The sequence below is a fragment of the Delphinapterus leucas genome, chromosome 4 (assembly GCF_059928025.1).
Source record: "Delphinapterus leucas isolate spDelLeu-1000000601 "Yukka" chromosome 4, BTC_Dleu_Yukka2, whole genome shotgun sequence".
Taxonomy (NCBI): domain Eukaryota; kingdom Metazoa; phylum Chordata; class Mammalia; order Artiodactyla; family Monodontidae; genus Delphinapterus; species Delphinapterus leucas.
The window spans coordinates 127,488,671-127,504,256 of record NC_143132.1 but is presented as its reverse complement, the minus strand read 5'-3'; the positions used below and the strand labels follow the sequence as shown (position 1 = coordinate 127,504,256).

General features: G+C 37.9%; 1 protein-coding gene across 6 annotated transcripts in view; it reads right to left on the bottom strand.

Annotated features, from left to right (window-relative positions):
* Positions 1 to 15,586, bottom strand: part of TFDP2 (transcription factor Dp-2) — a 162,051-nt gene that overhangs the window by 67,402 nt on the left and 79,063 nt on the right. The window contains exon 1 of one of the 6 annotated variants that reach the window (XM_022582649.3): positions 870 to 1,994. The exons of 3 other annotated variants lie outside the window; for them this stretch is intronic. In XM_022582649.3, coding sequence (XP_022438357.1) covers positions 870 to 900 — 31 coding nt within the window. In that variant the 5' untranslated portion in view covers positions 901 to 1,994. Of the gene's footprint in view, positions 1 to 499; positions 823 to 869; positions 1,995 to 15,586 lie in introns of those variants that run through there. 2 more of the 6 variants (XM_089911059.1, XM_089911054.1) reach the window with 2 other exon arrangements.

Genomic DNA, 15,586 nt, shown 5'->3' with positions numbered 1-15,586 from the left:
AATGTTTTTGTACGTGTCAGGTTTATTTCAAAGATCCTGAGGAAGCATATTTTGCTGTTGACAATTTCAAAGTTTTCGTAAATGGAAAAAAACATGTAGAGTTAGAGGCAAAGCTTATTTTATTAACTACTGGAAAGAAATGAAAGTAAAAACTCACATCTGAATTGCACTCACAAGTAAGAACCACGAAGTACCTTTAATATTATTCATTTCTTTAACTGCTTCTTTAGTTCTTGCAAGGAGAAAATGGAGCTCCAGAATTATCTTTATATTTAAATTGATTTATATAAGTAACAGTGATAAACTAAGCTTACTCTACCCCTCCCCCCCCACCCCAACCCCCATACCCTGTAGCTTTCCTGTCTGCAACAAGCAAGGACGTCTTGAATTCAGCGTGCTCCTGGCTATTTATCAATTTAACACTGCTGCTGTTGAAAGAATATAAAATAAACCCTGTAAAAACGCACCCAGCAGTAAGAAACAAAATGATCTCTCTTACCTGGTCTAATGAAGCATGCCTCTCACTGCAGTACCAACAACACTCTACAGTCTTTGTTACCATTCAGTGGAAACTTGAGACTGTGTCAGACATGAGCAATCGAGCTCAGAAACACTCAATTTAAACTACTTCTCAATAAAACTAAAAAGATGCTCAAGAAAATAGTTTCGTTACTAGCTTCTAAAAGACATATGAATACTGTCTAATGCAACAAAGACACTTAAAAACGAACAAAGTACAGGTCTTACTGACTGTTTTAGAAATAGGCTTAAAATAAAAGTGGTGAAACAATACAATGCCTAACTCCACCCTAACATTTTTCTAAAAATAACTTGAATTTTAACTGGCTAAAAACCAAGATGGAACTTACTTATGAAACCTGCATATTTCGAATTATACATGTCAGGGTATTTGTGGGCTCCGAAGCAGTCACAAAGCAGGAGACCTCAGTGCATCTTGAAAGCAGAGCAAAAGCACCATGAGTTTCAGGGGGGAAAAAAAAAAAAAGGAGGAGAAACTCTTGAAAAACTAGTCAGGCTTTTCAACCTGTAATAACTGTCCAGCTCCTCTGGGAGGAAAAAAAAAAAGTCCTGGTTCTGCCCCCTGAGATAGGAGGCTATGCTTCAATGCCAAAATGAATGACAGGCCCATTTCTGATATCAACAAAGAGCAGCTTAGTGGTGCTCGAATTTTTTTCACTTTCCCACACAGTTAGAAGTTCTAACTTTTTCAGGTTAGTACCTTTGTATCTAGGGTTAAGTACCTTTCTCCATTTTCTCGAGAGAACCCAATTATGTTGTCCTAGTTTTTTAAATGATTAATTAAAAATACATACCTAATTATCTTACTTGGTTTTTCCTAGGCAGGAAGCTGAACAAAAGATGACCTATTAAATTCCTTTCCAAATCTAACCTTTGCAATATCAGATTACCATATGACTAATTATTAATATTAATAAGCTGTTCCTGCATCCTGACAATGGGCCCCAAGAGAAAGAAAAAGTAGGTAACAAACATAAAAATAAGGTAAAGGAGACTATAAATTTTTCAAGCAGCTCCGTGTAAAGATCATTTATCAAAGTACATGTCTCTGATTATACAAATTCAAAACAATAAACGCTTCAGTCAACAGACATATGAGCCAAGCACTATTTTGGGCTCCGTGGATACAGCAGTGAACAAAAGCCAAATGAAAATCCCTGCCTTCAGTGGTTTATATCTCAGTTCCCTGAAAGTGTAACTCTCCTGGATGAATAAGGTACCTTTCCTTCTTTGATTAGGTACCACCTAATCTGAAATATTCCTCTCTGAAAGTATGTCTTGACAACAGATCCAGCAGGGCAAGGATCTTGCGCTTGGTTTAGTGCTGTATCCCCAGTGGCTAAAACAGAGCCTGTTAGACACCCCAATAAACATATACTGAATGAAACAGATCAAACAGAGCTTTTTCTTAGTCAAGTTTTTCTTTGTAAACAGACTATGTACCACATAATACACTTATATACACACAGAGATATGTCCAAAATAATATAGCATAGGGTATAAATTAAATTGAGCTGCAAGTACATATTAGCTTAAAATGGAAAATACAACCTCTATGGCTCTGTATCTTTTCAGATTCTAAAATCTGTTTTCAATATCAAATGAGGTCACTATAATATCTGAGTAAAGGAATCAGTTAAAATTCTATACACTAAGGTTTTGTGGACTATCAGTTTTCAGAGGAGTTTTTAATAAAAAAAGAAGAAACTTGAAAATTACCCAGCATCCAATCAGTTTTGTGTATTAAAATCTAACATGGTTACATCTGTTTATATATCCACATTTGGAAATAATTTTAATCTCCCTATCCTGCTTCTCACCATTCTTGATCACCTTACCAGAAACCACACAGAGTAAATATGCACATACTTCTAACCTGTGAGGTTAGCCAGAAGTGATCGCCCATGTCACCCAAGGCCAGGATATTCAGGGTCTAGATATTGTCATACCTACTCTGCTACAGTCTTAAAAGGAAATTAAACTTTCTAATACTCAGGCACTGCGATCCTACTACTTCTAGTAGTAGGAAGTAGGCAGAGCATCCCCTCCCCCGCCCCCAGGGCTGGACAGTGATTTACATGTTCAAATATTCTACCTGGAATAGTTAGTATGTATTCTAACAATAAATTAACAGTAACCCAAGGTCAGGAAGACATTGTGATGACTGAGGTCAAGTAATGAGTAAAATAACATTGGGCCAAAGTAGGATTCCATTGGTCCTGCAGGAGCAATATTTTTTCTCCCTAACCATCATTCATCTTTCCTTCAACAAATACTTATTGAGCACCTACTATGCATCAGGCACTGAGCTAGGCAGCAAATTGACCTGCTCCTTATTGCCTGCTCCAGAGATCTGACCTTAAGCCCTTCTCTACCATGTTTACTTGTCCCTGTTTCCCTTCCTTGCCAGTGCCCCCTTTCAACTCCCAAATTCTTCATTCACATTCACACTGCTCTTCAATCTACTCCCAAGCCTTTCTCAGCATGCAGCTTGATCACTACCTTCTGTATGCCTTCATGAGTGTACGACACATTGTGGGGAAGTTCATGAGTCTTCCCACTGGCATAATAAAATGCATCTTATGTAGGTTCTCCCAAACAATTTCTCCTTAATCTTAGATAGAAAATCTACTTAAGGGAATTCCCTGGCAGTCCGGTGGTTAAGATCCTGCACTTCCACTGAAGGGGGCCTGGGTTCGATCCCCAGTCAGGGAACTAAGATCTTGCAAGCCACACAGAGTTGCCAAAAAAGAAAGAAAGAAAATCTACTTAAGCATTATATTATTTACAACTACTGATTATCTAGCAAACACCAAAGGGAACAAGCCATTCTCTTCCCCAAGTTTATAAGCTAACTTATTTGGACTAGGGTTTGCTATGTCTATTGGCCATCTGACCAAAGATTAACCATATTTTACAGATACATTTGTGATTCTATAGGCAGAAATTACACTATGATAGCACAATAATAGTTTTTACTTGCCCCATGCCTGCTAAATATAACTATCTACCAGATCCATATCATGAGGTACATACTTATTCACATTTTCAAGTAAAATGTCTAATCTCCCTGATGAGGGCTATGCCTAAAGCAAAGAGTTCCTGCTACTACTTGCATGGGTAAGTGTCGGTTTCTTAAAAATATCATATAGTATTTTTCTATGCACTCTCATGTTTATTGCAGCATTATTCACAATAGCTAAGACATGGAAGTAATCTAAATCTAAACTTCCAGCTATAAGATGTATAAGTTCTGGGAATCTAATGTATAGCATAGTGACCATAGTTAACTTCACCTTTGCACCTCCTCTTCCTCTACCTTTTAAACGTAGACATCTTTCAAGGTTCTGCCCTTGATGCTCGTTTCTCCAAGATTTATATTTCCTCTTTGGAGGATATTACCCATTTCTATGGCTTTGTCACCTCTATGTAGACGACTACAAAAATGTATACTTCTAGTCTTGGGCTTCTCTGCTCTAAACTCTCATTGCAATGGCCTATTGGACATCTCTGTCTACAAGTCCCACTACGTCAACGCAACTTCTGCAGGATTGAGCTCCACGTCTACTGTCCCAAAGCAGCTCACCCTCCTACATTCCCCATCCTTGTTACAGGCATCATCATCCTGAAAAGAAGTGATTTTCTGTTCTTGCCTCTTCCTCACCATCCAAATGACCACGTTGTTTCCAGTTGTTGTTTTTTTTTTCTAAAACACACATCATTTCCCTGATTTAAAAAACAAAACAAAAGAAATAAGAAATACAACTTTTGATGACCTCCTGATGGCTAGAGCTGCACTATCAACATTGGTAGCCTTAGCCATATACGGCTATTTAAATTTAAACTGATTAAATTTAAATAAAACTAAAAATTCAATTCCCAGTTGCACTAGACACATGTTAAGTCCTCAACATGTGGCTAACAGCTTGCAGATACAGAACATTTCCATCATCACAGAAAGTTCTATTAAACATCTTTGGTCTAGACAATAACAGCAAACGACCTAAGACTGCTGTCTAAATTTTCCTCAATCTGGCCCCTTTCTAAACTTATCTTCTACCAAAATCCCTTTGCGTGCTTTAGTCACAGCTGAATTAGCGGAGCCGAAGGCTTTCCAGGATGAGGGAGGCATTTGCCAGTACCTCAGAGAAGGATCTATGGAAAGGGAAGAGACCAAAGGCGCTAGAGAGGACAGACATAGTTCACTAAAGCCCTCACAAGTTAGGAAGGGACAGAACTTTAGACCAAAGATTTTCAGCCCTAGAGAAAGAATATGTTACAGTGGAGAAAGCATGAGTATTGGAGTCACAACACTTCACCCAAATTCAGGTATTACTTGAGTTATAAGGTAAAGAAACTCAACTCATACTAGTCTGACTTGAAAAGAAATTAGTTGGCTCAACTGCCTAGCTCACCGAATGCAAGAAAAGATTAGAGAACCAAACTAGGAGGGTCAGGGGGCAGCAGGGTCTCAGGAACTCTCAGGCTGCCAGGACTGGGTCTGTCTGACTCCTTTCTTTTACCTCTGATTTTTCTCTCACGCCAGCATCATTCTCTTTCACTACAGATCAGTATTCTTCAGCTGGCGGGAAACATGGTCATTGACGTGTCATTAGTTTTATATCTTACAGATTCCACTAACCCTCTCTCAGCCTGTGCCTTAACATACCAGGAAGACATCCATTGGCTGAATTTGGGTCAGGTGCTCGTCCTGGCCAGTGAAATGCTGTCAAAGTGATGATGTGCTGGGGAACAATCAACTGTAGCCAGAAGGACATAATCACGAAAATGTAGTAGCTAGGTAGATGAGGAAGAGATATGTGGAGGGGTTTCCAGGCATCTCACAGATGCCACTAAAATCTCTAGCTGAATCATTTAAATATAAGAGAGTAAATGATTTGCCACTAATCTAGTAAAAGGTAAAGTCAAGATTTGGCTCTAGGTTTTCTGACTCTGATGTCTGTACTCTTTTCATTAGAATATTCCTAAATCATCAGAGGGTTGGGGGTGGGGTTGGAGGGCGGGATTGGAGGGTAGGTGAGGGTATGTTATCCACTTATCTCTTTAAGGCCACACTGTTCACTTTGTAATAGACTCTGCCCTAAGCGGCAAGAACTTTAGCTTTCAAACTTCCTTCCCTTTTCAGAAACTTTAATTTTTCCCTCTTCACTGAGTTCACCTTAACGTTTAAGATGCAGAGATCTTTCCTTTCTAACTGCTGCCCAACTAAAAACATCCTCCTTTCCGTCTGACGGAATTTTTTGAAAGTGTGATATCCATAGCTGCTCTCTCACCTTTTTACAAACTATTAATTATATTTCAATTCTTAAAAAAGGAACCAAGTACCTCCTACATGATACCTACTGTACTAGGCACTAGGGATATAAAAATAAAGGGCAGAGTCCTTAGCCTCAAAGAAACGACCCAATTTGGCTTCTCTCCAAGTGCCCAAATGAAACTGTACTGTCTAGAGTAGACAAGGAGCTCTACTTGGAAAATCAATGTACACTTATGCTCCATAACCTTGCGAATTTGACCCTGCTGACCTCACAAATCTCACGTTCTTAATACCATTAAAATTATCCTCTCTTGGCTTTTGTAAAGATTTTTGTAAAGACTCTTCTCTGTTTCACTCCAACCTTCTAGGCTGGTTCCTTTTATTTTTTTTTCATTACTTGTATTCTAAATGGCTCAACCACGGCTCTCTGTTCTTACTATATTTTTGTTTTAGAAGGTGACTGGCCACAAAATTTATTACCCACACTGGGTTAACCATTGAGAGTTAAAGGGGGCACACTATTAATAATTATACTGGGATACAACTGAAGCAGTTTGGAAAAACTGGATCATATGGATTCCTGCTTAAAAACCTTCAGTGGTTCCCTTCTCCAAATCCTTAAGCATACAAAAACCTATTTAGAACTAATTGTCTCTTGCAGATTAAATGCACACCTTTTTTATGGCCTTCAACCAGTCCGTAGAGTACTCAGACTACATTACATCCAGTGGAGAGTCTCACTTGATTTCTTCCCCATTCAACAGAAATCTCATTACTTCCCCCCTGTCAATAGTGCCCAGAGACTAAGAAGCCCAATAATTCAGATGAGAAAATGGAGGTTTACCACATCAAATAACTTGTATAAATGCTACAAAATGGTAGAACTATGATTCTAATCCAGTTCTTAAAGTCCACACATTTAAAGTCTATGGATAGTAATTAGAGATATAAATTCAATGAGTAGATGTAATCAAAAGGCTTACTAAGGGCTTCCCTGGTGGCGCAGGGGTTGGGAGTCCGCCTGCCGATGCAGGGGACGCGGGTTCGTGCCCCGGTCCGGGAAGATCCTACATGCCGCGGAGCGGCTGGGCCCGTGGGCCATGGCCGCTGAGCCTGCGCGTCCGGGGCCTGTGCTCCGCAACGGGAGAGGCCACAGCAGTGAGAAGCCCGCATATCACACACACAAAAAAAAGGCTTACTAAAATCTAGTATTGTTCTTTATGTCAAATATTAGTTCATTAATGCCAATTAAACTATTCCAGATGAGAAAAAAATAAAGAAAGTCATTTCAGTTCCCCTGCCTAAAAATCTCTGATGGTTCCCTCATCAAATAAATCACACTACACCCTTAATAATCAGACCCCAAATTGCTTTTCAAGGTCTATTTCCCACAACTCCAGAGGCATGAATTATTTACCATTCCCTGAGCAGCCCATGACCTTATTGTTAAGCTCTCAATATTCTTCACCTGGTAAACTAGTATTCCTCCAAAACCATAAAATGTTACCTCCTCAATTAAGATATTCCCAATTCCCTAAAGCAGACCTGGTCTTATTTTAAGTTCCCATATTCCTATTCCCACATCATATTCCTTTGTAAGTTACATGTCTGTGAATTCCTCCACAACAGGTTTTTGGCTCTCCAGCCCTCCCATTCCATCCCTGTACCCTTCCTGTCTAAAAAACCATCTCGTACACAGTATATATTCAAACAATACCTATTAAACAAATAAATGAATGAATAAGTGTCCTTTACTGATCAAACACCTTCAGTTGCTTCCCATCTGTTAAAAGAACTCCACTGACAGCAGAAAAAATTTTATCTGCTTTTGCCTGATTTCCAGACTCTTAATGATTAGACCCAGATGAATTTTTATAATAACTTTCCATTACTAATTACCATCAACTAGCTGTCCTCTCCGTTAGTAATCCACAATTTTCTGTAATAGTTTTCCAAACATGCCAGAGATATTGCTGCAGTTCTGTCCTAAAAATTCATGTTGGAAAGAGGATTCTGAGAAGATGCCAGAATAGGAAGCATCAGGAATCCATCTATTCACCTGGGCAACAATTGCACTGGCAGAATCTGTCTCATACAACTCTTCTGAAACTCTGGAGTCTAAGGAAGTCTTGCAACTTCCAGAGGAAGGTCTGGATGGTAAATTTCAGCTAATTTTGGTCAATTTATAGCTGATGGTGCAGTAGTAGCTACCCCTCCCCCAACCCCAGCCATGTGGCTGGCAGCTGTACACTGTTCCTGGAGCAGTTTGCACACAGCATGTGGGAGCCAGGGTGGGCAAAAAGGGCCCGGTCTCCAAATATCAGGCATCCGTGTCCTGGCTGGGGACTGCTGCTTCTGCTCACAGAGGTGCAGACAAAGAAGTGGACAGCACTGCTGTTGTAACTCCTCACATCGTTCCACCCAGCCCCCCGCCAGCCCCCCTCCAGCTGAAGTGACTTCCAGGGGGTTGAAAGGACTCCTGGCGTTCCCTCCCTCCTTCATTTTTCTCTTTTTACCCTTTCCACAGCCAGACATTAAAGACTAGGACATTGCATATCTGGGAAAATTAGAAAGTGACCACACACACCCAGGGAAAGGCTCAGAAAAGACCTGAGCAGACCTTAAGTTTACACCTCAGGCTGATCCTTGGCACAGTGACAGCCCACAACAATTTTTTTTTTTTTTTAAATGAACAAAGCCAGTTAACAAACAACAGCAAACCTTGGGGACGAGGGAAATTCTGATTTCCAGAGTTACTACGTTATTAGATCTACACACCCAGTTTTCAACAACGAAAAATCACAACAGGAAATTATGGCCAACTCAAGGGGAAAAAAGAAATCAGCAGAAACTGTCCCTGAAAAAGTCCTGATGGCAGACGTATCAGACAAGGCTTTAAAACGACTGTCTTAAAGATGGCTGCACATTATGAATATATTCAGTGCCCCTGAACTGCATCCTTAAAAATGACGAAGCCTGTGAATTTTGTTACGTGTATCTTACAGCAATTTTAAGAACTGAAAGAAAAAAAAAACTCACAAAGGAGTGGGCACAGAGGGTATATGGGAAACAGCTGTATCTTTTGCTGTGAACCTAAAACTTTGCTAAAAATATATACACTGTGTATTTAAAAAGTATACAACAGGACTTCCCTGGTGGCGCAGTGGTTAAGAGTCCACCTGCCAATGAAGGGGACACGGGTTCGAGCCCTGGTCCAGGAAGATCCCACATGCCGCGGAGCAACTAAGCCCGTGCACCACAACTACTGAGCCTGCGCTCTAGAGCCCATGAGCCACAACTACTGAGCCCACGTGCCAAAACTACTGAAGCCCATGCACCTAGAGCCCGTGCTCCACAACAAGAGAAGCCACTGCAATGAGAAGTCCACGCGCCACAACAAAGAGTAGACCTCGCTCGCCGCAACTAGAGAAAGCCCAGGCTCAGCAATGAAGACCCAATGCAGCCAATAAATAAATAAAAATCTTACTTCAGCCACTTACTAGCCACATGACTTGGCACCTCATTTAACATTTTCAAGCCCCCATTTCCTCATCTATAAAACAATACAACTATCAATAAATGTTTTTTACTCTAATATAGATGTAAAAAAAAAAAATCTGGATCATGAATGCCATTCTGACCAGAAGACTAAAAAGGAAGAGGATTATCAAACCTCAATATTCTCTAAAACACAATCATGACTGCATAATATTCCACTGTGTGGATGTATCATATTTTATTTCCTTATAAATGGATATTTCCACAGTTTCCATATTTTTGCACTAATAAACTATTATGTAATAAGCACTTCTACACTCAAATCTTTTTCTTTTCTAATGACAAAATCCTGGAACGGTTTCCACGGGGTGAAAGACTGTAAATTACTTTAAGGGGTTTGATGGGTATTACCAATTTTCTCACAGAGTGCTTGTACTGATTCACACTCCTAACAGAAGTAGATAAGAAGAAATGAATAAATAGGATAACAAGAAGTGGCTATGAAATGAAGATAACCAACTTTTCTTACCTTTGCCAACACAGGTCATAATCTTAAGAAAGTCTTTGTTAATTTGATAGAGGCATAAGATTTTGTTTTTAAACAGCTTTTTACATGATGTCCAAAATACTACACATGTACAATGCAGAAAAATTATAAAATATATGAAAGCACATAGGAGAAATTTAAAATCATCTATAATTCAAACACCCAGAAATAATTATAATTAATGTCTTATATACATATATCAATTCCTTTTCTATGCTACATATTTTTCGTTTTCTAAAAAAGCAAGGGGGGAAATCATACTGTATATGCTGGCTTAACTTTTTGAACTTAATAAACTGCTTAGTTTATAATATCTATAGAATACCACCATACAACAGTGTCACAATATACTCATTTATCACACTGCTTCCAATGTTTCATTCTTATCAACAATGCCATGGTAAACATTCTCTGTTAAAATCTTCCCACAGATCTTTCTTTAATTAGGATAAATCCACAGAAGAAAAAATGTTGAGTCAGAGGTTGCATATTTTTAAGATTTTTGATAGGTACTGAGCAAATTATCCTCCAAAGAGGTTGTATCACTCTATGAGTTCCCATAATTTCCTCTACCTCCCCAAAGTGAGTATTAACAAAAAACTCACTTTGCTAATATGACTGGCAAACATCGGCTTTGTCAGTTAAATTTGCATTTTGATTACTGGTTAATGGAATATATATTCATATTTTTATTATCCATTTGCATTTCTTCTGTGAATTTCCCACTCTGCTGCCCCGTTTTTTCTTGTAATGCCAATATTTAATTTATATAGTTGTATGACATTTAGCTATGGTGTTTACTAAGCCTCCTTTGGTCTCTGATCTGCCTTGTTTTTGAAGATCTTGACAGTTTTGAGGAGTACTGATCAGGCATTTTGTAGAAAGCCACTCAATCTGGGTTTTTCGGATTTTTTTTTTTTCCTCGTTGTTAGGCTAGGATTATGGGTTATTGGGAGGAAGATCTCTTCACATGATATCGAGAACACATGCTATCAGAATGACTTATGACTATTAACGTTAACTTTGAGGATCACCGGGACAAGCTGGTGTTTCTAGGCTTCCCCACTGTAAAGTTACTTCTCCCCCCTCCCCATATAGACACAAGTCACTCTTTGGAAGCACTGAAATAAATGTAGCCCACACTCAAGGAGAGGTTGGAGGGTTAAAGCTCTACCTCCTTGAGCGGGGAGTACCTACATAAATTTTTTGGAATTCTGTACGGGAGACTTGTCTCTTCTCTCCCACTTAATTATTCAGTCACTTATTCATATGACTATGTACTTGTTTATTTTTATTTCATACTTTAGGTTAAAATCCAACATTACGTTATTTATTTTGTTGCTCAAACTGCTCCAGTTTTGGCCCCTGGGATCTTTTTCAGGTTGGCTCCTGTGTTGCTTTGGCATGTTCCACTTTTTTTTTTTTTAATATTTCCTTACTTTCTGATACCATGTTCATTTTGTATATTTCCTGTGCAAACACAGATTAGCTATTTTTCCAAGGAGTCCTGGATGCTTTTATTGGAGAACGGTACTAGACACCAAGATCTGGGCAGTGAGTGACATTACTGGCTTTTAAAAACTCTAAAAATATTTGATTGAAATGGCATTACATAACTGTTATTTGCTTTGGAAGGAATTGTCAACTTTAAAATACTTATTTTTCTCTGCTAGGAATATGGAATAACTTTCATTTATTGAGTTGTTAAAAGACAAGACTTGCCTTGTGCTAAGTTGTTTCTCAGCATAATAAAACAATTGCTTTTCTGTATATCACAGCAATGATAGTAATTTATATATCACTAGTATTTCCTCCATCTGCTAATGCAAATATTCCAGATCCTACAAAGTCTCCAACAGCCCAAGGGATTTCTGTGAGCCTTTAGAGGAATGAGCCTCAGCCTTGGCTGCACATTAGAATCACCTGGGAAACTTAAAAATCTCATGTCTAGTCACATCTCAAACCAATTCCATTGGAACCTCTGAGGGTGGGAAGTACTGTTCTAAAGGTCTCTGGTGATTACAATGTGTATCTTAGCTAGAGAAACACCACCTCAGTCTGTTTCATGGCCTCAATGAAAGCTCATTTCCAGTAAGTACTGCTGAGCAATGCTGCCTGCAGTAGGCACAGATCACCTCCCCCTTCCTCTGCAGAAACACTGGGCATCCATAAAATGCCAAGCTTCAAGTTTTGCCTTTTTTGAAATAAGGAAGAATATTTTGCTCCCTTACTAGACTGCCGTATAAGAGATACACATAAGCAGCACTGCCTGTGTCTTAACAAGATGATTCTTGTTCAATTATGTTTTAAAAGATAACTGTTTTGTTGTCTTCATAAAAACCATACCCACCCTATTCTCATAGGATTCACACATGAGTTGAATAGGTCTGGCCATAAGACAAAACTTAGTAATTACCACCATGCACTATTCAGAATCATTTCCCCTTTCCAAAGACCAAGATTTTTCTTAAAGGGTCAACCTCTTTTTCCCTCTGAGATACGATGAACATAATCATGGCAACATCAAAACCCACACCCAGCTCAACTCCTGACTGACTGACTCAATCCCACAGACAATTGCCCTATGAGAAGTAGAAGTGTGCCCATTTCCATGTATAAATACTACTTATTTCAAGCTCTACTATGCTTCTGTACAAGGCGTCTGGCATTAAATTAAAATTGTAAAACACACACAAAAGGGAAAAAAACCCCACTGCCAAGAAATATAGCAGCCAATAGAAACAGACTCATATGTGACCTGAATGTTGAAAATATCAGACAGGGGCTTTAAAATAACTATTTAAACTTTCTCATTATTAGACTGGAAGAAAATTTTTTTCCTATCTTTCGTCTTTAATCACTTGAAAAGATAATTGAGAGTCTAAACCAGAACACTAATAACATATTACAGGGCTTATAACTATGTAAAAATAAAACGTATGCTAACAATAGCACAAAAGAGGAGAGAGGAAATGGAAGTATACAAGGTATGGCATAAATTCTTTGAAAGCAGACTGTAATAACTTAAAGATGTACACTCTAGGGCAAACCACATTAACAAACTGAAGAACAAAAATCATATGATCATCTCAATAGATGCAGAAAAAGCTTTTGACAAAACTCAACATCCATTCATGATAAAAACTCTCATCAAAGTGGGAGGGAACATATCTCAACATAATAAAGGCCATTTTTGACAAACCCACAGCTAAAATCATACCCAAAATCAAAGGTGAAAAGCTGAAAGCCTTTCCTCTAAGATCAAGAACAAGACAAGGATGCCCACTCTCACCACTTTTATTTAACATAGTATTGGAAGTCCTAGTCAGAGCAATCAGACAAGAAAAAATAAAATAAATAAAAGGAAGCTAAATTAGAAAGGAAGAGGTAAAACTGTCAGTTTGCAGATGTCATGACACCATACATAGAAAACTCTAAAGTTGCCACTAAACAACTTTGAACTCATCAATGAATTTGGTAAAGTGGCAGGATACAAAATTAATATACAGAAATCTGCTGCATTTATATACACTAACAAGGAACCATCAGAAGAGGAGAAATTAAGCAAAAAAAAAATCCCATTTACCATTGCATCAAAGAGAATAAAATACCTAGGAATAAATTTAACTAAGAAGGTAAAAGAACTGTACTTGGAAAACTACAAGACACTGATGAAAGAAATTGAAGGCAACACAAACAGATGGAGAGATCACTTTGTTCACTGATTGGAAGAATTAATATTGTCAAAATGAACATATTACCCAAGGCAATCTACAGATTCAATGCAATCCCTATTAAAATACCCGTGGCATTTTACACAAACTAGAATATTCCTAAAAGACCCCAAATAACCAAAGCAATTTGAAAAAGAACAGAGCTGAGGTTGTCATACTCCTTGACTTCAGACTATACTACAAAGCTACAGTAAACAAAACAGTATGGTACTGACACAAAAACAGACTCATAGATCAATGGAACAGAATAGAGAGCCCAGAAATAAACTCACATACTTATGGTCAATTAATCTATAACAAAGGAGGCAAGAATGTACAATGGGGAAAAAAAGACAATCTCTTCAGTAGGTGGTGCTGGGTAAACTGGACAGCTACATGTAAAAGAATGAAATTAGAACATTTTCTTACACTGTATACAAATATAAGACCTGAAACCATGAAACTCCTAGGAAAAAACATAGGCAGAACACTCTCTGTCATAAATTGTAGTAATATTTTTTGGATCTGTCTCCTAAGCAAATGAAACAAAGTAAAAATAAACAAATGGGACCTAATTAAATTTAAAAGCTTTTGCACAGCGAAGGAAACCATCAACAAAACAAAAAGACAATCTACTGAATGGAAAAAAATATTTGCAAATGATACAACCAATAGGGGTTAATATCTAAAATATAAGCAGGTCATACAACTCAATATCAAAAAAGCAAAAAACCCAATCAAAAAATGGGCAGAAGACCTGAATAGATATTCTCCCAAAGACATACAGATGGCCAACAGGCACATGAAAAGATGCTCAACAATGCTAATCATCAGAGAAATGCAATCTAAATCACAATGAGGTATCACCTCACACCTGTCAGAATGGCTATTGTCAAAAAGACCACAAATAAGAAATATTGATGAGGATGTGGAGAAAAGGGAACCCTCATGCACTGTTGGTGGGAATGTAAACTGATACAGCCACAACAGAAAATAGTATGAAGGTTCCTCAAAACACTAAAAATAGAACTACCATTTGATCCAACAATTCCACTCCTGGGTATATATCCAAAGAAAATGAAGACCACAATTTGAAAAAATACATGCACCCCAATGTTCACAGTAGCATTATTTACAATAGCCAAGATAATGGAAGCAATCTAAGTATCCATCAACAGATGAATGGATAAAGAAGATGTCTCACACACACACACACACACACACACACACACACACACACACAGAGAAATACTACTCAGCCATAAAAAAGAATAACATTTTGCTATTTGCAACAACATGGATGGACCTAGAGGGTATTATGCTCAGTGAAATAAATCAGACAAAGACAAATACTGTATGCACTTATGTGTGGAATCTAAAAAATAAAACAAATAAATGATTATAAAACAGAATAAAACAAAAACTTAAAAACAGGTATAACAAATAAGCAAAAATAGAATGTAAATTAAATGGAATCACACAAAAAATTCAATTTATCCAAAATAGATCAAGAAAAAGAAAGAAACAGAACAGGAAACAGATGGGATATAGAGAAAAAAACTAACAATATGGCAGATTTAAATTCAATCATACCAATTATTATATTAAATATAAATTATCTAGAGACCCTAAGTAAATTCAGAGATTCCCAGAACAAAGAATATTACCAGGGATAAAGACAGGTATTACATAATGATAAAAGAAAACAGCACAAACAAACGAACAAAATAACACATAACAATCCTAAATGTGCATGTGCCCAAAACCAGAGTTTCAAAATATATGCAGGAAAAACTCACAGAATAGAAAAATCAACATCATGATTGGAAACCAACATTTCTCTCTTAGTAATTAACAGAATAAGCAGACAGATAGAAAGGATACAGAAAGTCTGATCAACACTAGCAATCAACTTGACATCATTGATATTTATAGAACACTCCACTCAGCATCAGCGAAATCCACATTCTTTTCAGTGCATTTGCAACATTTACTAAGCTAGACCATGCA